The 26,896-nt window shown below is 41.9% G+C and overlaps 1 protein-coding gene across 6 annotated transcripts in view; it reads right to left on the bottom strand.

The window, feature by feature from the left end:
- Positions 1-26,896, bottom strand: part of LOC126299600 (syntaxin-binding protein 5) — a 901,795-nt gene that overhangs the window by 236,635 nt on the left and 638,264 nt on the right. For all 6 annotated transcript variants that reach the window (XR_007552829.1, XM_049991623.1, XM_049991624.1 and 3 more), the window contains exon 11: positions 6,302-6,424. Coding sequence is in view for 5 of the 6 variants with exons in the window: in XM_049991623.1 (XP_049847580.1) it covers positions 6,302-6,424 (123 nt within the window). In the remaining variant the exon portion in view is untranslated. The remainder of the gene's footprint in view (positions 1-6,301; positions 6,425-26,896) is intronic.

The raw sequence follows: 26,896 nt of genomic DNA, 5'->3' as shown, positions 1-26,896 counted from the left end.
TTGTATGCAATGACGCAATGGGTCATGAATCAGTAGGGTAGTGAGAGACATACATTTGAAAGCAGCAAGACCTCAGGAATGACGACTCTTTGAGTATATAGAGGTGGCATTAACAGTGATTCTTACAGTCCACGTGGTTGTGGGATGGGGATGGTTGGGAGTCCATGATGGAAATGGTTTCTACCTTTGATGGGATGCTACACTGCAGGCAAGGCAACTGCTTGGGAGAGTTCTTTAACAACAGCCGAGATTGTTCTGTGAGAGAACAGTAATCAGGAACAGTGAGGCATCCAATACAGATTTTTGGATTTTGGGGAGCATCCAGAAGGTGGATATGTAGGTGGGTAGTTTGATAGCTGTCTTCTGTTCCATACCAAAGGGTCCCTCCTGTATAGTTGGGCCACCTGTGGGCAGAACATCTGCAATGATAGCAGAACAAACACTGGTACAGTTACTTCTGTAAAATATCTGGGAGTATGCATGGGGAACGATTTGAAGTGGAATGATCATGTAAAATTAATTGTTGGTAAGGCAGGTACCAAGTTGAGATTCATTGGGAGAGTCCTTAGAAAATGTAGCCCATCGACAAAGGAGATGGCTTACACAACACTTGTCTGACCTATACTTGAGTATTGCTCATCAGTGTGGGATCCATACCAGATCAAGTTGACGGAGGAGATCCAAAGAAGAGCAGCATGTTTCGTCACAGGGTTATTTGGTAAGTGTGATAGTGTTACGGACATGTTTAGCAAACTCAAGTGGCAGACTCTGCAAGAGAGGCAATGTGCATCGCAGCATAGCTTGCTGTCCAGGTTTCGAGAGGGTGCATTTCTGGATGAGGTATCAAATATAATGCTTCCCCCTACTTATATCTCACGAGGGGATCACGAATGTAAAATTAGAGAGATTCGAGCATGCACGGAGGCTTTCAAGCAGTCGTTCTTCCCGCGAACCATACACGACTGGAACAGAAAAGGGAGGTAACGACAGTGGCACGAAAATTGCCCTCTGCCACACACCGTTGGGTGGCTTGCAGAGTATAGATGTGGATGTAGATGTAGATGAAGTTCATTGCTCAGTATATTGAAGGTCTCACTAATTTCTTCACAAACATGCATTATCTCTCATGCAAATTCTGCAGACAGGTTTTCTGTGTCATACCCACACAGATCACTAACCTTCTGACCACACCCAAAAATCCGTTGCAAAGGAGCACTCACCTCATCGTCTAATATTATCCTGGACAAGAGTAAGTAAACAATATCCTTTGCCATGGGTTGAACTATTTATCATTGTCAACAGAATCAAGATACATCCTTTCCACCCAGTCCATTCAATATCCCAGCCCCTACTTAGACCACACTTACTCCCAAACCCTTGCAACATGGGTCACACTCTGGTGCAAGACCTGTCCAATACATCCTACTCCAGTCCCATCATACACCTATCCTATAATATCGCAGGCAGTGCTGCATGTCAAAGCAGTTGTGTCACATATTAGTTTCATTGTAACTTTTGTACAGCTTATGTGGACATGACCATCTAGCAGCTGTCCACTTGGGTGAATGAGCACTGCTAAAATGTGGTCACACACACACACACACACACACACACACACACACACACACAGAGAGAGAGAGAGAGAGAGAGAGAGAGAGAGAGAGAGAGAGAGAGAGAGAGAGAGAGAACATGTGAGCTTGCTCTGGTGTGGCTGCAGAGGGGGTTGGGGGGTGGGGGTGGGGGGTGTTGTGCACTGAGGACAATTACCTGATATCAGGTAGGGAGGGGGAGATAGCACAAAGGAAAAAGGAGACTATGGAGAAGAGGGTGTGGGTGCAATGTGAGTGAAGTTTGGGTGATGGGGCAGAAGTGCAGGTAGATGTGAGTTAGAGGATAATGGAAGATTACAAGATCGAAGGAATTTCACTCATGCTATAACATAGCCATGTGGGCTTAAACTACTTGTTCTTATGCCACTGACAATGCTGGTATTTTTACCATTTCTGATCTATTTTCATTATTCATATATATTTGATAGTTAATTTTTTTGGGGTTTAATTTCACATTAAAGCATCATTTCATTATTCACTGTACAATTTAGTGACCACTGACAATAGTATATTTAGTTCTTATGGAAATATTTTATTTAAAACAATATTCATTATTCACTATACTTACAAACCAATGGTTGTCAAAATTCAATGGTGTTAAAAACTATTTGTTTCTAGATTGAAATAGTTTATGCCAAAGCCCTCATTCTCCACTTTCCAACAAATTTTTGACTTTACAAAAAACTGAATTTTCATAAGTTATTCATATTTAATATGTTCATCTTCCAGAAAGATCCGATTTTAAAAAGAATTTCTTACTAAAATCCACTGCCATAGTTTTGTAGCATCAACTTTTTTTATTTCCAACATATATACTCTTAGTGTAATTACCTTTCAGCTTTTTAATTATTCAAATTAGAAAATTTCACTTTATCAAAACTTATTAGCAAACTCTGGGAATACCTGTGAACATTAACTCTTCATTCTCATTAAGCAGTAACTATTATTTAGTCATTTTCTAATTATACAGTGTTTAGTTAAACTTACTTCACTGCCTATCATATCCTTGTACTGCCAACTTTCCTGTCTCTGGTGCTAGTATCTAAAAGGGAATAGTTTAGTGTTTTACTAATAAATGTGTCCACAAAAAAGCATTGCAGTTAAAACCTTAGTCAGTTTGGTGTTGGTACTCAAACAATACAGTTACTAAGTTATTAGTCAGTGGTGGGCAACAATTCAGTTGTTTCAACATTCCATGGGTGTACTGCATGTCCACAGCATCCAATGGGCACAATATTTTAGTGATCAGTCATTATACCATCATCATGTGCATTGACTAACTGAGCTCCTAAGGGCACGCAGCTAACTTACATCCCCAACCACCGCAAGCTGTTCCCTCTGTGGTCTGCACCTGAGGGTGAGTGTCGGCAGCTGTGGAGACACTTGTGTCTGTGGCAGTATTGAGGCAGTTGCTCTGTCCACCCAGGGTGCCAGATCATTGTGTTTGCTGAACGTTTTCCTAATTAAACCCAGTGCTGGTTCCCACACCTTGCTGAGAACCAGTACTGGATCTAACTAGACGTCTCCATGACTACTGACTGACACACACACACACACACACACACACACACACACACACACACACACACACACACACACACACACACACACAGAAGGGTACAGATTTTCAGTGAAAGAGAATATAGGTCAATCGCGCACATTCGGGAGCTCAGTTCGTCAATGCACCTGATGATGGTGACATATCTGATGAGTGAAATATTGTGCCTGTTGGACATTGTGGGTCGACAGTAAACATGTGGACTGTTTGATCAACAAATATGTAAGGATAAACTGAAGGATCCCAAGCATTTCATTAATTCAAACATCATGTTATTTGTTTTATTGTCAGCCCATGCCCAGTAACTGAAATGCTGTGTGTCAGACTGGTAAAGTTTATACCGAGTTCCTACATCTATAGGCCTAGTTACTTTGTAGATAATTGTAACTTGTGAATTTTTTTAAAACTCTTCAAGATTGTGTCACTCACTGACCTGTGCTAATATACAAATGCTCCATTAGTTTAAAATGCTTATCATCTGCATCTATCAGTTCTGGGGACAGTGCTGCAGATTTTGAGGCTCGTTGAAATTCCATGAATAACATAGCTGGTATTCTCTGCCTTCCTTACTAGTTGCTGAAATGATTCAAGTATGACCTTGGAGTTGAGATGATAGGCATTGTTTGTTTAAATTGTTGAATAAGGACTCCAGACACATACACATAGTACAGAAGGTGATCTTTCCCATTCCTCGCTCCCATTTCCCTAAGTGGTACCACTGTTTGCATTTTGTTCAAAAAGCTTATGATTAACTACTATTCTACACTTGTTTCCACTTTATATGGGACACTGCAGGCATTCCAACAGGTGAAGTGTGTCACACTGGCTCAATGTCAGTTTCAGTGGGAGACAGCACCTCATACCTATTGGTCAGGAGAATGAATAAAGTACCTTTAGTTCTCCTTGGTCCCTGCCTCCCCTGTACAGAGCCTGTAGGTCACTGACATGCCACTCACAGTCAGGTCAAAAAGTGGTGACAGGTCCTGTATTTCCTGGAGAGGAGAAATTGTCCATGGGAGAGGATAGTACTTAAATTATCTTTGGTATTTCTGGTATGTGTCTCTTGGTAGCCTGCACAGACCCATTTGCAGCAGTATCCCATCACTTGACAGCAGCTGGGGTGATTTTCAGCTGCTTACTGACAGTAACTAACTCATGTCCAAGAACAGCATTCATAGTGCAGATGCAGTGTGACTGGTGCCATGTTTTACTAGATAGTAAACAAGCAATTGTAAATTAAGCTAGCCAATTCCCTGTCTTAATTCTCAATGTCTTATACTAAAAGGATTATAAGTTCCCTGTAAAAACTCAAGGAAGTAACACCAAATAAAATGACTGTTTTATAACAATAGAATAGCCTAGGACAAAATTTATTGATCCTGTTAAGATACTTTCAGGCATTGTGTGTGCAGCTGCTCACTCTTCCGCATAAACACAACTAGGAGATAACACATGGCCAGACACCATATTTTAGTGACACAGGACACAGAATAATTGACATGCTCAACCCCACCATGCACCAGGAATCATCAACTGAGTGTTTACTACTTTCACATCCTTTTTAAAGCCTGTGAAACAATCAATAGTCGGTATTATTTCTATGTATACAAATGTTGAATATTGCTTTTACAGTAAAGGACAATAAGACTTATTCACAGGGTAGGTCACAGAGAATCATGTTGTCCAGTGATTGTTCAGCACTAATACTTAACAACTCTACACACATTTAAATTAATTGCAATTTTATGGGTCAACAAAATAAAGTTATCCAGAGCACTGGTGCACATAATCACAACCCCAGGACAAAATGTAACTAGGAAGGATACAAATAGAGCTATCAGTTGCAATCCCATAAGTTTTTTATGCTTGCATATCTATATTTCAGCTATAAATAGCCATGTTCAGTGCATCTGAGTGAGTTATGATCAAACAAATTCCCAGCAATGGCAAGCACATTTTCCAGACATGAACCCTATTGAACATGCCTGGGATAGATTGAAAAGGGCTGTTTATGGACGATGTGACCCACCAACCACTCTGAGGGATCTACGCCAAATCACCATTGAGGGGTGGGACAATCTGGACCAACAGTGCCTTCATGAACTTGTGGGTAGTATGCCATGATGAATACAGGCATGCAACAATGCAAGAGGACATGTTACTGGGTATTAGAGGTATCAGTGTGTACAGCAATCTGGACCAACATCTCTGGAGGTCTTGCTGTATGGTGGTACAACATGAAATGTGTTGTTTTCATTAGCTATAAAAAGGGTGGAAATTATGTTTATGTTGATCTCTACTCTGTGCAGCTTCCAGAACTCTAAGAACCGAGGTGATGCAAAACTTTTTTTGATGTGTGTAAGTATTTGAGAATGTAAGGTTACCTTCCACTGAGAATGTGAGTACACTCAATGACCATTTTATGACTTTCGAATCATAGAGCACATCAATCAGTCTTCCTTTTCTTGCATGTTTTATTTGGCAAATCTAGATTTCAGCTAGAGCCTAGCCATTATCAGTGCACTAATTCATAGCATCAATGCATGTCCTAGTATGTCAGTCCCCTGCTGTCTGGGCTTCTGTCACAGTTCTTTCATGCCTACTGAGTAATCTTGAAAAAACTGTGACAGAAGCCCGAACAACAGGGGACTGATATTCTAGAACATGCACTGAAGCTATGAAATAGTGCACTGACAAAGACTAGGCACTAGCCAAAATCTAGATTTGCCAAATAAAACCTGCAAGAAAAGGATGACTGACTGCTGTGCTCTGTCATTTGAAAGCACTTGAGAATGGTGTGACTGTCAAGAACCATCAAGCCATTCTGCACATGACATTTCTCATTTTTAAGAAGCAAATCCTACTAATCATTGATTAAAGTCATTTTTAGTCAGATCAACTTATTTCTTTATTTGAGTTACGAGTTTAACAACATTGACTGTAAAGGAGGGAGGGAGGGAGGGAGGGAGGGAGGGAGGGAGGGATGGAGAGTGAGAGAGAATGACTAGAAGGTGAGACAGGACGGATGGGGTAGAGGAAGAGAGGGGACAGAAGCTAGTAACATAGAATTTTTATTAACACTCGGGACACTAGGGGACAAGGACATAAAAATGTAAAATTGATCTACCATTACCTTCTTATTGTCACTGTCTGTGGATTCGTGTTTTGAAGTCAGACTTGGTCTCGGAGGGTATTCATACTCTGGAGAGCAATCTTCTTCTTCAGCAGCATCATACACAATTGGTATTTCCAGTGCCTACATAGAAAAGACAAAACCAGTAAGACAGAATTAACAATGTGTCATCTAAAGCAAGCACCAATAGGTCACAATACAATCATTTAATTGCATATGTACACATCACTCTTGCTAAATATTATCTTGAATATGTGTGATTTTAGTTACCCTCTTATATACTGGTAAATTGTTTCAGACTTAAAATGTTGCAATACAAGCATGACATGACAATTTCTATCTAAGTTCATGTTCAAAATTTAACTAAGCATGCTAGTAGCTTTTTCACATTCATAACATGTACTGTATGTATGCCAATTGAAGACCAGACAGAAAAATTTCCCCATGAAACAAAATTTGTTTATTTAAAATTAACAAATAAATTCTTCCAGTTCTGTGGTTACACTACTGGGAAAATACAGATTATCAGGAATATGAGAAGAATTTATTTAAACTGATTTTTCAAATATGCCAAAAAGTTTAGAGAAATTGTAATTCAATCTTTAATTATAAATATACAGTTTTATATGGACAGTACTTTGGAGTTTTACTATTTGTATTATTTATGACATTTTACACTATAAACAACATAATCTTCTTTAGATTCAGAAACTGTACTGATACATAAGATAATTCTCATTTATAGTTCCACCTCAGTTGCACATTTTTAATTATATTCCATGTTTCAATCCCTCTGGATCCTCTACATACCTAAAAGAAAGTAAAACTAAAAATGTAACATCTAATATTTAACAATAAGTAAAAAAGAAAAGAATTGTACATAAATGTAGGATTTGCATAAGCAGTTGTGTCAGCAACCTGTCTTGTCAACTGAGAAACACATATCAGAGTACTGCGTTTCAGAACTGCAGTTAATGTTTAAAATGGGTATATGTTGGAGGTATGGAGAGGGAGAAGGGAAGGGAAAATGGAGCAATGCGGATTGAGAGATGGGAAAGGAAGCAGGAAGCGGGTGGTGGGTATGTTATGAGCTTAACATGAGGGGTCAAGCCAAAATTATAGGATGTATACTTAGGTAAAAATTAACTCCCTCCTTCTCCCCGACCTCCAACATACACCTACTTAAAACACTGACCGCATATCCAAAACACTGCAGTCTGATAATATGTGCTTTTGAGTAGAGAAGATGGGTTATCAATGCAAAAACCTAGGTAAAGTCTACATTTATGTATGATTCTTTTCTTTTCCACTTATTGTATAATATTAGATGGTATATATTTAGTTTTACTTTGTTTTAGATCTGAAGATGATCCAGAGGGACTGAAACATGTAATCTAATTAAAAATATGCAACTGAGACTGAACAATAAATCAAAATTATTTTATATATACAAATTTAATTCCATTTTTTAAAACTCCGAATCCATGTCCTCAATATTCCACTTTTAACAAATACATAAATTATGATAACATATTTATTAATGAAAACTTTAACAGTGAAGAACCTACAGTGTCAAATTTGTCTAGTTTACTACTTTCAGGATTACAAAGTCATCAGCTGCATGTTCGTATCATCATCTTGTGTGTTCATCATCTCTGATGAGTGTACTAGCCTTTAGCACTTATTTTTAAATCTTTCAGCTTTGAATGTGTGCCTTTCTTTCCTTGTAATGGAATATGAGTGGTGTAGAAAGTGGGCAAGGGGCAGCACACATTTTGATATTACAAGATGCTGAAATGACCAGCAGATATTTCAATTTTAATGAGAAATTTATGGGATCTTAAGGATCTTAACAATGATGGAGGATAGGAGGAGGAGGAGGAGGAGGAGGAGGAGGAGGAGGAAACACTCGCAAGTGATGTACTTTTGCTTTCACAGACTGAAGGATAATTAGATTTCAAATGCTCAATCAGATTTAAATGATCAATTATTGAACTGTCAATCTTATGCCACAATTTCCAGAGTTTGTCCAGGCTATGAAAACGGCAAGTTGAATCACCTACTAATATCTGCACCATCAGAAAAAAGCTCTGACTAAGTGGTGCAGTTGTTCAGACTAAGTTCCATAGCCACTCAAAAATAGCTGAATGTCCACGAGTTACTCTGACCTGACCTTCCTGGAAAGGTTCTGTTGCCCCTACACACACACACAGCCTTATAAGTGAGTTGATGCTGTTTATCGAAGTTGAGTACCTAAGGCAACCTTTATCCATAAGTGATGTTTATATTCATCACTGTCAAATAGCTTTCTCTTGCAATTTTAAGTACCTTTTTGCTATTGACTAAGAGTTTCACAGTTTGACTGAGCGACCACTCTGTTGTCTAGAACATACCTTAATAATGGTGAGTTAAATGTGTGTACAGTGTTGACAATCACCAAGAGGAATAATTGTTGTAGGAACTTGTTGAAGTAACTTCATCAGGCTGAAGCTGCAATATGACATAGCCTACAACTTCTTATGAAGTCTGAAAGAAGTCCCAGCAAAGGATAAAATTATGGCTGCAATTTGGTAAAATCAAAAATTCGGGGGGGCTGTGTTCCATTACTAATACTTACTCTCACAGCACATTCCTTTCCATTTGTAACCTTCAGCACTATGGTCACTGAATCCTTTAACATAATCTTCTTAAGCTGGTGATGATAAGCATTTGATATCAGCAAAAATGGTAACTGAGAATTGACTAGAATCTACAGAAGTCATTTGCCAATAACAACAACATGCTGATTTGTCACATCTTGGCAACTGCCATTCGTGGAGTATTTTCATCTATGACAGCCTCACCCACATATATGGTCCCCTCTTTTAGTTTTCCTGAGTTTGGATGGTGCTTGAGGAAGTGGAACCTTTGTGTGGCAATAGAGACAGATTATTGCATGTCTGTGAACAACTTTGACCAGGGTAAAGCAACGGCTTCTGTCTTGGAGGTTGGCTGTCATTATTTGCAATTGTCCAGTGAGCATGAAACTGCCCTGTTGTTTGACAACTTGAAAAATATTAGTTGTTGAACACCCTCCTTTCTTTATAGTAACATATGAAATGTCAAAAGGGACCACATTGGATACATATTGGTATGTTAGCATCTATTTTCCAAAGGCCCATTTTTCTTCATGCCAGTCAAATTAGAAAGAGAAGGTGTATCTGTGTCATTCAGAACCTTGGATCTCATCTGATGGTTGTTATACAAGTTCAGGATTTCTTTTTCTTACTCCAGCCCTCCAAGTTGGTCAGCCTTGTAGAGATGACTTTTGATGTATTATTTTTTGGTGCATTGTCTCATTGAGCTCAGGCTCATTGATGAAGTCATGTGTTATTGTGAAATCCATCAAAAGATCACTGACAGATGTTATCTGCCACACTCTTCACTAGCTGTGAAACTTTGTCAGCTTTGGTCATACTTGAATCCATACTCTCAAGGAGTGCCAAAACACTTTGTATGTAATAATGTATTGTTTTTGATAATGATATGGTGGTGTGGGCCAATGATAGCAATATCTTTAGCATCCACACAAAAATGTGGAGATGAGTGGTGATAAAATAGAATTCACAGAATTTCAAAACTTTAAATACTATTAATAGTAACAAAAATTAAGAAAAATTTTTTGCACTCACACATGTGCACGTGCACGTGCATGCACATGCACGTGCATGCACATATGCACATGCACACATGCATGTGTGTGTGAATGCACATACACGCATGCATGTACACACATTACGTTTGCACATCTTGACCTTGTTCATTGAACAGTATCCAGAACTCAGCTGTGCACCAATATTTTGCTCATACTTGGCAGGGCATGGACACCCACATTGAACAGATGACATGTCAGTGTCGCGTATTTGCAGAAAACCAATCCACTCTGCCACGAAAATTTGCAACTTGGCCTAAGACTCAATTGTCATGGCAAAGAGTGCACATATACCCTGCAGGACAATTTTGGAACATTCATTGGCTCATAGTGGTAGACCCTTTTAGCAAGTTTCCATTTGCGGTGCCTACAACTTGTACCACTTCAGAAAGTGTCGCCACTTCTTTTGCTGCGAAAGTCTAAAGTGTGTCAGAGCCCCGGTGTGGTGAAAGAAGATTCGACAGGCAGTAGACGGTTCCATTTGCACCATCAACACAGCAGGCTCTGCTAACAGTATACTGTGCCTTCCGCATCACTTACAATAGGTTCTACACAATGCTGATGACTACTTTGAAGAACAGTAACAGGTGCAAACATGTAACTCTTTTGTATCGGTTGTGAAAAAATAGTTTCCACTATTTAACTTCCAACCCCCATACCGTTACAACCTTCAACAACAGATGGTACTATAGTGTTGAACATTACTGCAACTCAGCATCATGACTGCTGCTCACGGCTTTATAACAAACAATGCCTAGGGCATGGAGCCTACGCCTCCAACAACACAGCCGTTGCCACCACTGGAAGCTTTTCAAATGCTACAGAGCTCTGCTCTAATGTTGGGCCAATGGGGCAGGGGGCCTCTGTGGCAATACAATTAATCAAACATTAAATAAAATTGCTGAAAGGATATAGTGTCTAATATCTTTTGCACTGTTGTGTTTTTCTTTCAACTTTTTGTCTTACTTTCTTGTGATTGATGTTTTAGTGAGCAATAATCAATTGCAACATTTCAACTGTAGCAGTTGTATAGTGTTGTTATTGTGGATAGTGTTCCCACCTTCTCTTAGGGTTGTAACATGTTTTGTGGTGGCATACCTTTCCTACATACACTCTATTTTTAACTATGGCATTATTTTCTGGGGATCAAAGACACAAAACACGGACACAATTTTCAAAATTTTGAAAATAACCATAAGAATGCAACTGGAAGTAACAACCAGGGTCATTGTAGAAGACAATTTAAATACTCAGTATGCTCATTGCATCATATGAGTCAATCTGCCAATTTGTTGTACATATCAGGAAAAATATTAGTAAGTATTTCACTAATAGCTCCATAAATAATCATGGAAGAAGAACCAATTTGTACTCGCATCAACCAAAAGAAATCAAACAAAAACTCACAATAGCATTTTCTACCAGAGAATAAAATTGTATGACAGATTACTCAATGACACGAAAAATATTACAAAAATATGTGTGCAGTAGCCAGCTGAAAGATCGCGCGAAGCGCACATCAGCACGGCGCATCATGGACAGTAGTTGCCGCAAGCAGAGTCCCGTCCACCAGAGGGCACGCAAGAATTCGGCTGCGACCTCTGCCAGTGGAACATCAGCAACAACAACAACAACAACAACTCTAGCAGCACGGGCCGTGCCCAGTGAGTTCACATCGGGCATGCCTAGTAGACAGTTTCCGGTCTACGCTATATGAAGTGCGATGAAAAATGTGAACCGTATTACTACACAACTGGCGATAAGTAGGGTCATTCTTTTGCATATTGCATCGTCGTTCCGGTTTCACAGTTTATCCAAAGCATGGAGTATTTAGTGTGCGTTATGGTTGAGCGGCAGATGGAGCTCATGGCAACCATAAAACAAGTGCTTCTCGCGTTGCTCTCCACACAGTCTGCTCCAGCGCGGTTCCCTCCTCCCTTTCCCCGTATGATGAGACGGCGGAGGATTGGGACGCATATGAACATCGCCTTCGGCAGCATTTCCAGGCGTTTCATGTTGCCGATGCGGAGGTATGTCGTGCTCTTTTCTTGTCTTGGATCTCTCCCTTGCTGTACCCAGTTTTGCGGCAGCTAGTGCCATTGCAGGAACCCTCGTCCTTGAAACTTCCTGGCAGATTAAAACTGTGTGCCCGACCGAGACTCGAACTCGGGACCTTTGCCTTTCGCGGGCAAGTGCTCTACCATCTGAGCTACTGAAGCACGACTCACGCCCGGTACTCACAGCTTCACTTCTGCCAGTATCCGTCTCCTACCTTCCAAACTTTACAGAAGCTCTCCTGCGAACCTTGCAGAACTAGCACTCCTGAAAGAAAGGATATTGCGGAGACATGGCTTAGCCACAGCCTGGGGGATGTTTCCAGAATGAGATTTTCACTCTGCAGCGGAGTGTGCGCTGATATGAAACTTCCTGGCAGATTAAAACTGTGTGCCCGACCGAGACTCGAACTCGGGACCTTTGCCTTTCGCGGGCAAGTGCTCTACCATCTGAGCTACCGAAGCACGACTCACGCCCGGTACTCACAGCTTCACTTCTGCCAGTATCCGTCTCCTACCTTCCAAACTTTACAGAAGCTCTCCTGCGAACCTTGCAGAACTAGCACTCCTGAAAGAAAGGATATTGCGGAGACATGGCTTAGCCACAGCCTGGGGGATGTTTCCAGAATGAGATTTTCACTCTGCAGCGGAGTGTGCGCTGATATGAAACTTCCTGGCAGATTAAAACTGTGTGCCCGACCGAGACTCGAACTCGGGACCTTTGCCTTTCGCGGGCAAGTGCTCTACCATCTGAGCTACCGAAGCACGACTCACGCCCGGTACTCACAGCTTCACTTCTGCCAGTATCCGTCTCCTACCTTCCAAACTTTACAGAAGCTCTCCTGCGAACCTTGCAGAACTAGCACTCCTGAAAGAAAGGATATTGCGGAGACATGGCTTAGCCACAGCCTGGGGGATGTTTCCAGAATGAGATTTTCACTCTGCAGCAGAGTGTGCGCTGATATGAAACTTCCTGGCAGATTAAAACTGTGTGCCCGACCGAGACTCGAACTCGGGACCTTTGCCTTTCGCGGGCAAGTGCTCTACCATCTGAGCTACCGAAGCACGACTCACGCCCGGTACTCACAGCTTCACTTCTGCCAGTATCCGTCTCCTACCTTCCAAACTTTACAGAAGCTCTCCTGCGAACCTTGCAGAACTAGCACTCCTGAAAGAAAGGATATTGCGGAGACATGGCTTAGCCACAGCCTGGGGGATGTTTCCAGAATGAGATTTTCACTCTGCAGCGGAGTGTGCGCTGATATGAAACTTCCTGGCAGATTAAAACTGTGTGCCCGACCGAGACTCGAACTCGGGACCTTTCGAGTCTCGGTCGGGCACACAGTTTTAATCTGCCAGGAAGTTTCATATCAGCGCACACTCTGCTGCAGAGTGAAAATCTCATTCTGGAAACCCTCGTCCTTGTCTTTTGATGCATTGTGTTCATTGCAGTCTTCATATTATCACCGCTGCATGCATGTTGTGGCGGCTTGAGTCGAGTTCTATCAATGCAAGAAAAAGCCTCATCAGTCTTACTAGGCACGAGCCGCTACCCTGCACGGTCTTAGTGGCAAGTGTGATTTTGTCACGGAGCAGTCGCGAGAGTCATATGCCCACGTTATGGTGCGCAACGTCATTGTTCGTTCGGCCCCTGATAGGGAGGTCTAGCAAAGGGCGCTGCAGTTAGAAGACCCTTCCCTTGAGGAAGTCCTGTCCATTGCTCAATCGTATGAAGTCTCTCACGCCGCAGGTCAAAAGTTGGAAGCGTGGTGCAACATTGCGGCAGTTCAGGGCGGCGCAGCCGCATCCACTGCGTCCGGGGTGGACAAGGTGCAAGCTGTACAATTCGGCCATTACGGCCACCCCTGCACGGCGCATAAACAGAGTTCCGGCCACTGGCCCCTGTTACCGTCCTGTGCGTCGTGCTATATACATCATGATCGGTCAGAGTGCCCCCAGCGTTGGGCCAATTGTCACAGATGTAATAAAAAAGGACACATTGCTAAAGTTTGCCGCTCAGCCTCAAAAGAATTGAAGGAAGCAGGTACAGAGGACATGGACGTTGACATTCAGGAAGTTTCATCGGCCCAGGCTCCCGAAGCATCGGCACACAACCTCCTTATCAAGGTGTCAGTTCGGTTGCGCCGATTACAACTGCAAGTAGATACGGGCATGGCAATTTCCTTGTTGAATGCACAAACTTACTCCGACCTGGGGTCGCCCCTGTTGGCGCCAGTTTACCGGCGTCTATGCGGTTATGGTAAACAGTTCATTCCCCTACTGGGTCAATTCACTACCGATGTTACTTACAAATCAATCACTCGGCCTATGACTTTTATTGTTGTCAGTAATGCAAGCTCCACTAACCTTTTTGGCTTGGATGCCTTTCAAGCTTTCAGTTTTTCTATCGCAGACACCATGCAGTTGGTCTCCGAAGACGTTCCCTATCAATCATTGGAATCTTTGATCTCTGACTTTATGGATATCTTTGAGGAGGGCCTGGGGCGTGTTTCAGACTTTGAAGCTCACTTAACGTTGAAGGCGTCATCTCGCCCGTGTTTTCTACTTGCGAGGCAGATCCCCTTGGCTCTCTGCCCTCAAGTAAAAGAAGAGCTAGACTGGGTGACAGCCCTCGGAGTAATTCTTCCCATTTCTTCTAGTGAGTGGGCTTCGCCCCTCATTATTATCAGGAAACCCTCAGGAAAATTACGTTTTTGTGGCGATTTCAAGGCCACCATTAATTCCCAGTTGGTGGTGGACACCTATCCTTTGCTTCATTCTGATGAATTGTTCTCTGCCGTGGCCGGAGGCCAATATTTTTTTGAAAATCGATCTTTCAGAGGGTTATCATGAGATACCACTTGATGAGGACTCCAAACAGCTGGCGGTCGTCAACACCCCGTTTGGCCTTTACCAATACCAGCAGTTGGCCTTTGGAATATCCAGTGCCCAAGCAATATTTCAGTGTTATCTTGAGCATGTCATGTCGACAATCCCTCATTGTATTAATTACCTGGACGACATAATTGTCACTGGCCACAGCACAAAGGAACACTTGCACAACCTTCATACCCTCTTTCTCAAAGTCAGGTCCGTGGGCTTGCGGTGCAACCTACGTAAATCGAACTTCTACCAACCGTCCATTGAGTATGTGGGCTACACCATCTTTTGGCATGGCGTCCAGCCACTAGGAAGTTTGGTCCAAGGTATTATTGACCTTCCGCGGCCCGCTTCGCTGAAGGAGTTACAAGCTTTTTTAGGCAAGATTGCCTATTACCACTGGTTCATTTCCGGGGATTCCACCATAGCCCACCCCCTGTACTGCCTTCTGCACAAGGGTGTTCCTTTTGATTGGTCACCTGCATGCGAGCGAGTGTTCACCTCGTTGAAAGGCCTCCTCACGTCAGCACCTTGTTTGGCTACTTTTGACCCCAATAAGCCATTGGTCCTGGCTACGGATGCTTCGCAGCATGGGGAGGGGTCGATCCTAGCCCATTGCAATGCGGATGGCTCTGCGCATTACTCCCAGGTGGAAAAAGAGACTTTGGGCATTGTCTACGCTGTTACCAAGTTTCACCCTTTCTTGTATGGCACAAAGTTTCAGTTAATCACTGACCATAAGCCGTTAATATCATTACTTGGCCCTGCCTCTCAGATTCCGAATAGAGGGGCCCACAGACTACAGTGCTGGGCCGGGTTCCTCTCTAAGTACCATTATGACATTCATTTTCGCCCTACCAGACAGCATGGCAACACCGACGCTCTTGCCCGTCTTCCGGTGGCCCCAGATCCTATGTTCGATCGGGAGGAGATTATGTGTTTTCACTTGGATGTGGCGTCTTGCCAAGAGGTTGATGGCTTCCCCATCACTAGTTATAGAGTCGCCAGGGAAACGGCAGCTGACCTGGTTCTCCAGCAAGTAGTTCACCTCGTTCAGCAGGGGTGGTCATCCCAACCTCCAGGCCGGGCCTGGGACCCTCTTCGTAATTGTTTTGTTCTACGAGACCGTCTCTCTGTCTTGGAAGGAGTTCTCCTTCTGGCTACCGATGATACAGTTCCTCGCGTGGTTGTTCCTGCAAGTTTGCGAAGGGAAGTCCTCACATTATTACATGAGGGGCACTGGGGTGTTTCCCGTACTAAAACCTTGGCTTGCAGACATGTGTACTGGCCCGGTATTGACAGAGAAATTGAGGACTTGGTGGCCGCCTGTTCACAGTGTGCGAGCCAACAGGCGTCTCCCAGGTCAGCGTTCTCTTCATGGCCGCCTGCAACCCAGGCATGGGAACGTGTTCACATCGATTTTGCAGGCCCGTTTCTCAATGGCTTTTGGCTCATTGTCATTGATGCTTATTCCCGATTCCCATATGTGGTTCGCGACACCTCAACCACTTCAGTTGCAATCTATGGAAGGTCTGCCAGTCAACCTGGTCTCTGACAATGGACCTCCGTTTATTTCGCAGACCTTCCAGGATTTTTGTATGTGCTTCGGTATTCGGCACGTTTGCTCTTCCCCCTTTCATCCACAATCGAATGGGGAAGCCGAGTGCATGGTGCGCACATTTAAGACACAGATGAAAAAGTATGTGCACGAATTTCCTGCGGAGGAGGCATTGACAGTTTTCCTGAGTGCATACTGGACCACACTGTTGGGACAATGCAGCCCCACAGAGCTCCTCCACGGGCACCAACCTAGGACTCTGCTGCACCTCCTCTGGCCTGGTCCTTGCCAATCTTCGCAAAACGGAGTACTCGGCTTTCCACTGGGTATGTCAGTCTGGGCACGTGGGTTTGGTCGCAATCCACGTTGGATACCGGCGGTGGTCCTGCGCCGCAATAGCCACCGGCTCTATACCTTGTAGGCGGGGGACCAGAAGGTACGTCGTCACCAAAATCAGCTACGTCTACGTTTGGGCACCCACCCTCTGACCCCTCTGGCACCAGCTTCCCCATTGCTGGCACCCGTGTTGTTTTCTCAGAGGACGCCACTGCCCCTCCCCTCTGCGACTCCGCCACACTGCAATGGTTCTCAGCCTTGGTGGCCTCCAGTAGCTCCAGCATGGGCATCGCCATCAGTGGAGGTGCCCCGGTGAGGGCCGGCCCCCATCGCAGGCCCGGTTTCTCAGGAGGCTGGTTCACCTGTGGTCGTCCCTTCCCGATCGTCCCCACCACTGGGTCTTGCCCCTCCCGAGGTGGACCAGGATCTGGAGTCCAACAGCTTGTCTCCCATTCTGTCCTAGGCTCCGGTGGTGAGACGATGGGGGCCTCCTCGTGTGGGTCACTTCCAGCCGTATACGAAGGTTCTGCCTCGAGCGTTGGCAGATACCCTCGACTCCAGCCTTCCAATGGACGTGGAGGTCATTGCTCCTGCACGATGCTCCACCTTCTGACACAGTGGATCACAGTGGCCTCACCACCCGGAGGAGGAGAAGTGCAGTAGCCACCAGAAAGTTTGCGGGAAGCACACATTGGCACGGTGCGTCACGGACAGTAGTTGCAACAAGTAGAATCCCGCCCACCAGAGGGCACGAGAGAATGCGGCTGCAACGTCTGCCGGTGGAACAACAACAACAACAACTCAGGCAGCATGGGCCGTGCCCAGTGAGTTCACATCGGGCATGCCTAGCAGACAGTTCCTGGTCTACACGATATGAAGTGCGACGGAAAACGTGAACCGTGTTACTACAATGTGTGATTAAATAGTCAGCTATAATGAAATTCATAAGTAACACATACTACACAATAAAAGATTACTTAGAGGACTTTGAGAAGGGGTTGAAAACATCCAGTCACATTACTATACACAATGTAATGCTTTCACAAGAAAATCATGTGCTAAGATCTACACAGAATGATAGAAATGCCTTAGCATTCTTCTGAGCTCAACATCCCACATCACTGGAAGATGCTGACTCAGTTTTTCAGATGGGCTGAAGGGAGGACACAAAGACATGTGTATGCCTCAGTTGCAGATTTACAGGACCAGAGTCAGTTTTCTGAATACACTGGAGGGAGTGAAAGGGGCATAGCACCATGTTCATTCTCTAGGAGTTGCCAGCAGGTGTCCATAATGTGCAATGACAAACTATGTTTTATATTATAACTTAACTGGTGCAAACTGTGTATGATCAAAAGAATGTTGTAGAACAGGGAAGAATCAGATAAGGCAGCTCAGTTGTTAAGACACTGGCCTCATGTTCAGGAAGATGGAATTTGCTCTGTCTGGCTACCCTCCTATAGATTTTCTGTGGTTTTCCTACTTCATTTCAGGCAAATGCCAGGGTGGTTCCTTCAGTAAGGCCATGGCTGACAACATAATTATATACTTTACACTGTAGAGCCAGAACATTATTACCACCTGCACAATAGCCTGTCTGTCCATCTTTGGAATGAAATACATCACTGATTCTGCGTATTGGGGATCTGACGTCGTCGGAAGTTTGTGGATATATATGGCATTAGATAGACACAGGTCACTTAATTCAAGTAAATAATGAGCTGCTAATTTGTGTATGCAGTGATGGTGACAAATAGTGATCCAAATGGGTTCCACAGGATTTACATCAAGCGAATCCAGTCACTGATATATCAACGTGAATTCATTGTAATGCTCCTCAAACCATTGTAGCATGGTTCTGGCTATGAGACATGGACAATTATACCACTGAAAGAAGACATCGAGCATTAACAGATGCACGTGGTTCACAGCTGTCAGCATGTCTTTCATTACTACAGTAACTCCCATGCAAGTGCAGGATAATGTCGCCCATAGCATAAAACTGCTCCTACCAGTCGATGTACATTACAAGGTGCCATTTGCCACAATGACAACATTTGTGGAGACAACCAGTGACCTAATGTAGCAAAAATGATTTTCCCAAACAGCTGACACACTTCCACCAATCAACAGTCAAAACCCAATGGTTCCATGCCCATGACAATTGTGATTGATGATGTTGGGTCAACATGTGAACACGAAGTATTGATCTCGTGTGGAGCTCCATGTTAAACAATGTCCAATGATCGGTGTGTTCTAAAATACTTGTGCATGCCACAGATCACCACGTATGCTACTTTACAGATAAGACGAACCTCCGAACCCCATGTTCTGTGAAGAGTCATGGATATCCAACCATTTAGTGCCTGGAGGTAGTTCCACTGTCCTAGCTCTTTCAGTAGATGCTCATGACAGTGGCACATGAACATTCAACCAGCTTCACTATTTGAGGTTCTCATTCACAGGCACTGTGTAATAATAATCAGCCCTTTGCCACAGTTGCTTATCTCAGTGGATCTCCCATACTGTAGCCCATATCTCTGCAAGGGTAATCCCTGTCCATGTCTGCTACACTTACAAACTTTTTTTACAGTATCATGTGCCCACAGTGTGACCAGGCAGCATCTAATGTCATGGTAGGCAGTGGGCATAATGTATATGTACATATATTCTGAGCTATCTATTTTGGGGGACTGATGACCTTAGCTGTTTAGTCCCCCCTTACACATCCCAACAACGACCACCACTATCTATTTTCATTGTATTATTATGACAAATTCTACACCATTGTGAGATGAACCCTGTATAGGTAAACAAGTAAATAAGGAGGAATGTCTACTAGCACTTTTCAGAATTCAACTGTAGAAGGCTTATAGCCTATTGATACTGTGGTTTATCATTTCACGATTTTGCTGTTTGTACTATTTGGGTCCCACGTCCATAATGCATATATTTAACCAATGTGTTTAGGAGGGCAATACTCAGTGTTGTGCAGGACCTCAATGACCCCATGTGACTTGAGCCTGACAGGACAACATACTGTTTGCTCAGCTGTGCTAGATCATACAGCCACATTTGGTAGCTTGACACAGAAATGGGCTTGTTTACTGCAAGATAAGTAATCACACAGTCGGTGAGACAGAGTCTCAGCCTGTCAGTTCTGTGAATTACTTCAATGTGGTATCAGAGAGAGTTGAGCTCAAAAGTGGTACACCCAATGACAACACTGGATACACGACTGGCACTATCACATTTTCTAACAAGTCTCGATTCAGTGCACAGCATCACATTGGGTGTATCCAATGTGTGGAGGCTCCAAGGAGAACAAACATTGCCAGACTGCATTCAACCTGCTTGATGGTATGAGAATCCATTGTATACAACATGATCATCTCTGGTTTTCACATTTCTGTTGTGCTAGGGCCAGTGGCTGTGCCTTGTCTTTGAGGTCTCTGTGGTGTTATCGTCCAAGAAGATAATGAAAAACTGTGTGTTGCCAATTCTATCCTGACTTATATACAAAGGGTGTTTGACTGTTGTCCTGACTAGAACTTTCTCCAGATCTGAAAACATCTCTTCGTATTGTTCAGAGACCAGCACACCACCAATCACTGGCTGCTATGACCTATAGTCTCCGGCATTAAGCACCAGAGAATGGCATAACCATATCTGTCATCCTGGTTCAGTTCAACTTGATGCCCAAGTGGGTTAGAGCAGCCAGAAATGGCAGTTCTATGTATTGAATTTCTCAACTTGTATTGCCCAAAAACATCTACAAATTTAATAATGTATTTTTTCTGTTAAACTTTATATGCAATAAGTAAAACTTTGTTATTAGTTATACTTCCTGGTGTAGAAATTTTAATCATCAACATTGTAGCTGGGAAATCAGTAAATATGCTTCTGTGGACTTAGAAGCAGTGATTTTTTTTTGCTGTAGTATATCAAACAGCAATTTTTGTTTCCGTGTCAACACAAAAGCAATTAATAACATTTACACAGCCTGAATGGATACAATAATAAGTATGATCATAGATGATTGTAAGGGACAGGGATGTTGTACCAAAGTAACATATGAGATATGATAAATTTAGATCAGTTTTACTTTAAGTTATTTCTAGTTTTGTGACACACAACCTTTTTACCATGCATAGCAATTAAAATTTTTACAAATGAAATTATGTGGAGCAGAATATCTCATAATGGTCTGATACTACATACTTTTAAGTAACTGAGCAATTTTGGGCATCACATCTAATCTTAGGTGATCACACATACAGCAAGCAGATTAGCATGCATGCAGAAGAACAAAATGAAGACAGGTAGCAGCATATATCTAAAAATAGAATAATTTTATATAATCAGAAAAAAATGTGTAACTGGCTATACTCAAAAAATGAGCATTGAGATCTATAAACTGAAATAAAAATTACAAACACACATATACATTCACAGATTCTTTTCAGAATTAGTGTTACTCACTGACCCAATGTGCATTTTGTGAACAACAGTGAGTACTATTTTTTGTGTTCCAGGATCACATGTGCAACTTTTTTCCATTTGTCTAAGTGTAACAGTACAAACTGTATTTATGGCAAAGTAATGGCCATGCTGTATTAAGAAGTGTATCTGGAATTTGGTACAGAACATCTAGAGGGTTTCCTTGCGAGACAGATATATAGCACAAACCCTTCAGAGCCAAGCATAACTTATTCTATCAATCGTGTTCATTAACAAGAGCATCAGAGAGTATGTTTTCACGTATGTGGCAAACATGTTTTGGAAGTAAGACAGATTTTGAATAAAAACAACATTATTTGGTAATACTATGAACTCTATTTGATCATTGAGACAAAAAAAATTAAAGTTGTTTTGGAAAAAGAAACACTTCAGAATTTGTTTCAGTACATGCCAAAGCAGTCATATGAATTACATCGCAACAAGAAAGAAGTCATGCCCACCAATTTTAAATAGTGAAGACACCAAGAATTTCAAAAGGAAACATGATTTAAAAAATTAACAAAAAACAAACTGTATTTATAAGAAGATCTTTATTGCTAATATAGATAAGAAGCAAGTAAATATTTTACACAATAAGTTTAGAGGAATATATCACATTTTTGTTAGTCTTTGAGGCCGTACTTCAGTAACTACCTCTCAGTTTAACTGTGTAATGTAACATGAATGATCTTTCTATAGGGTAAAGCATAATGACTTTAATAGGTAACATAGGCTGAAATTTATTTGTAATTATTGCATAATTTAAGTAACTGTTTGGATTAGAAAAACAAAAAAGCATTATTGGATATTCAAATAAAATAATTTAACCCAAAGGCACGGCAATGACTTCTTTGTGGCAAATATATAGATTTGATGCAGAATAATACAAATAATAATAATAATAATAATAATAATAATAATAATAATAATAATAATAATAATAATAATAATTAGTAATAATCACATTCATTGTGTTTATCATTGCATTTTATTCTCAGAGTCCCATTTCCTTCAACCCTTTCCTCTCCTGGTTGGGAAAGATAGTTAGTTTCACAATGCATTACTGGGCTATGTGTGCATGTTGCCTGTTGCTGCTGCCTGGTTAGTTAATTAATCTTCCTCTTTTCAAACTGTTCTGTGTTAGAGTTTTGATCTACAGGTACTGACATTCCCACGTGATCCTCATTTCCTTATCTTAACATTCTGCTTGCTACTGTTGACCAGCTCAGTTCTTCTGTAAGTTCTCCCTTGTTATGATTACAGCTTTAAATTTAATTTTGTTTCTTATCAATCATTTGTAAATAACATTATTCCAATTCAATCTGCCTATAGTTCATTTGTTCATTTATAATTAACTAAGGACTCAATTTAAGGCTATCAAGTCTGTCATCAGATCATGTTTTGTGTAGCCTACAATATTTCTTTAAGGCAACTCTTCAACATCATCAAGTGGTGGCTGTTTGTCACTGCTGTCAAGTAGCAACTGCCAGTGTCTGCTATGTGACGGTCTGCATTGGAGGTGCCATGCAGAAGCCATACATTTGCGATTGTTACCTTGGAGACAGATGACAGTATCATGTTCAGAGCCCCCTAATTAGAGGCATCCTGTGGCCTTCCACATATATGCAATATGCAAGGTAATCTGTGCTGCTGCTGCTGCTGCTGTTGTTGTTGTTGCTGCTGTTGTGTGTCACAGTGTCTTGAGAGCCGAACAAAAAATTGTTAGCTAGATGGGACTTCCATCATTTTGCAGTGTAACTGTCTTCAGAAATTCTTGTTTTTCTCTGTATCTAATGGTGCCAAGTGTAGTGTTCCAGGCTGTACTCAGTTGAAATCACGAGTACCTATTTATAAAGTTTTCCACCATGCGCAAATTCATGAGCTCATTTATCAGTCACAGAAATAGGGAAATGGGTATACAATTTCTGTCTTTTCATACATCATGTGGTGTCCTGTACTAAATCAGTGCTCTACTATTGCAGATTTATAAGACTGGCCCAGATGTGTATAGCGTAGGTGTAATCACATCAATCTTGCCTGTATGACCTCTCTATCCAGTGTACATCATCCCAAATTTAATGGTTGTCTGTGGCATCTCTGCTGAAAGATCACAATGCTGTTGCATGCTCAAATGTTTCATCCATCGTACACTGTTGAACATGGAGCTCTACAGCAGACCATCATTGTGTGTTCACATGTTGACCCAATGACATCATCAATAAATGACTGCAGTGGGCACAGAACCATCAAGACTCAACCGTTGATCCATGGAGATGTGTCGATTCTTCAGGTGAAGCACATTTTTGCTACACCAAGTCGATGGTCGTCTCCAAACATGCCTTCATCAATTTGAACAGTGCCTCGAAATGTGTAGCACGCCATGCACGCAGGTTAGTCGGTGCAGTCTTATGCTATGGGAGACATTCTCCTGCACTTGCATGGAACCTGTGCTAGCAATCTAAGATATGCTGACAGCTGCAAACCACCCACCTCCCTTCATGATTGATTTCTTTCCCAACGTCGACGTCATCTTTCAGCAGTGTAATTGTCCCTGTCTTGGAACCAGGAGCCAAAACCGTGCTACAGTGGTTTCCAGAGACCTGTAGTGAACTTAAATTGATGTCTTTATGACCAAATTTGCCTGATGTAAATCCTATGGAATCCATCTGGGTCACCACTGAGTGCCATCACCATATACACAAATCAGCGGCCTGTTATATACATGAATCACATAACCTAATGCTGTGTATTTCCACAAACCTGTCAGATCCCAGATATGGAGAATCAGTGATGTAATTAATTCCACAGATGGACAAGAAAGCTATCAAGCAAATGGTCGCAATGTTTTGGCACATCAGAGAATAAAGAAAACAGAACATTTTTGATGACCGTTACACTGGAAAATAGTGGAGGCTCCATGTAGCTAATGATTTTGATTTGGCTCCTGGCCACTGCAATGTTCAGCAGCAGTACCAGTTACATGATGCATGAATGGAAAGTCAAAGCTTGGCTCCCAGTAGGGAACTCTTAACATGCTACCGTCATCTGTCTACAGGAAACTCAGTCGCATATGTCACCTCCATACAGACTGTCACAATGCAGACACTGGCAGTTGCTACTTGCCACCAGTAACAAACAGCCACAACCTGATCATGTTGAGCAGTTGCTTTAAGGAAATAGTGTAGGATACACAAAATGTGATCCTACAGCAAACCCTGTTGTCACCCACTGTTATCAAAGTACTCCTTTTACAGTATATTTATTGAGCAGTGACTTCAAATTCTTTATATTGACGAGTCTTGCAGCCCTGCCTGTCAGAACAACATGCTCAGCTGCTTCTGTCCAATGTATTTTTAAGTAGCTTAATGTCTACATCCACTGCTTATGCACTGGCACAGAAAATGCTATGATCTTCACTATTTTTCCCCTATCATTTAAACAATACCTCCGCTGTCTATCAGCCATTATATTTTGCTTTTACACTTGAGAAAATATGAATCTATTTTTCATTCTACTGATACTGCATTTTTTCTCCTAGTATTTTCTAATGTCCTGTTTTCTTTATTATTTCATGAAACTGTACATCTCATGCAGTGCATATTTTACCTATTTCAATTAGAGCTCTTCTCATTTGCAGAAGCACTTACTTTGTTCCTTTCTGGTAAGTTTCTATGTATTTGACTCACTGCTGTTTTATTGTTATAATCAGCCATTTCTTTGAATGATCTATGAATTTGTTTGGAGGCACTATTTGTTTCGAGAGATTTTTAACCTTGTACTTAATTTTGCATTATTTCAGTGTGGTAAGTATCTTCTGGTCTTTAATTATTTACCTGCCCCATTTTCAACAATGTAATCCAGTATCAGAAAAATCACAGATTGTGCATCCTGGAGGTGGAGCTGAGAACATCCATACACCAAATGCTATCTTCCAAGTCGTCACTGTTAATAATAAATTATTGACAATGATTACGTTTTTGTTGCATCTCTTTTTGACAAATCTGTTATTTATATACAGCTGCTCCTTTTGGACATAGTTAACAAGCAGCGCTCCTCTTTTAACTTAAGTTGTTGTTAATACAAATGGATCTACACCCTTTTTCCCCACTTTTGCAGGTGTCATATGCACTGAAAAGCCAAAAAAACTGGTACGCCTGCCTAATATTGTGTAGGGCCACCACGAGCATGTAGAAGTGCCGCAACACGACATGGCATGGACTCTACTAATGTCTGGAGTAGTACTGGAGGGAACTGACACCATGAATCCTGCAGGGCTGTCCATAAATCTGTAAAGTACAAAAGGTGGAGATCTCTTCTGAACAGAGCACACTGCAAAGCATAATGGATGAAGGTGATCAGACAGGATGCTTACATATGTTTCACTTGTCAGAGGTGAATCTAGATGTATCAGGAATCGCGTATCACTCCAACTGTACACACCCCACACCATTACAGAGTCTCCACCAGCTTCAACAGTCCTCTGCTGACATCCAGGGTCCATGGATTCATAAGGTTGTCTCCATACCTGTACACATCCATCTGTTAGATACAATTTGAAATGAGACTCATCTGACCACGCAACATGTTTCCAGTCATCAACAGTCAAATGTTTGTGTTGGTGTTGACGTGCCCTGGGGAGGCGTAAAGCTTAGTGTCATGCAGTCATCAAGGGTACACAAGTGGGCCTTCGGCCCCAAAAGCCCATATTGATGATGTTTCATTGAATGGTTAACGTGCTCACACTTGTTGATGCCCAGCATCGAAATCTGCAGGAGGGAAGGTTGCACTTCTGTCACATTGAACAGTTGTCTTTAGTCGTCGCTGGCCCCATTTGTGCAACATCTTTCTCTGGTTGCAGCAATGTCTGAGATTTGATGTTTTACCAGATTCCTTATATTCATGGTTGACTCATGAAATGGTCGCACTTTTCCCTTCATTGCTATCTCAGAGATGCTGTGTCTCATCATTTGTGCACTGACTATAACAGCACATTCAAACTCCCTTAAATCTTCATAACCTGCCACTGTAGCAGAAGTAACCAGTTTTATGTTAACCCTGGTATCTTTTCCATATACAAAGCAGAGAGAGAGAGAGAGAGAGAGAGAGAGAGAGAGAGAGAGAGAGAGAGAGAGTGTTTCTGTATCCTATTAGCTCTGAAAAAGGATTTGTACAAAAGCTTACAACATTAGCAGTGTAGTGTGTGAGGCCATCAATGACTCAGTGCTCCATGTATATTACTCAGACACAGCTCTTTGACTGAATTTATTATGATTCTATCAGATGTTGAACAAAATTACAACCACATTAATGATGTTATCTTAATTTCTCATGTTCTCACCTCAGTTTTGTAATATACTTCTTTTGTTCATATATACACTACCTTTGAATTTTCATATCTTAATCAAATTCAAAATGAAGTTCTCCAAATCATTCTCAGCAACTGATGCCATTGCACCATAATCTGTGACATCAGTTTTAAATATTTATGCTATCTTTATTTGATTGTAGTTTTAGTTTGAATTAATTATCAAGTGGCAATTTGTGGACTGTCAAACACTGCATTTTTAGTCACATTA

The sequence above is a fragment of the Schistocerca gregaria genome, chromosome X, assembly GCF_023897955.1.
Source record: "Schistocerca gregaria isolate iqSchGreg1 chromosome X, iqSchGreg1.2, whole genome shotgun sequence".
Taxonomy (NCBI): domain Eukaryota; kingdom Metazoa; phylum Arthropoda; class Insecta; order Orthoptera; family Acrididae; genus Schistocerca; species Schistocerca gregaria.
This window is presented reverse-complemented; position numbering and strand designations above follow the sequence as displayed.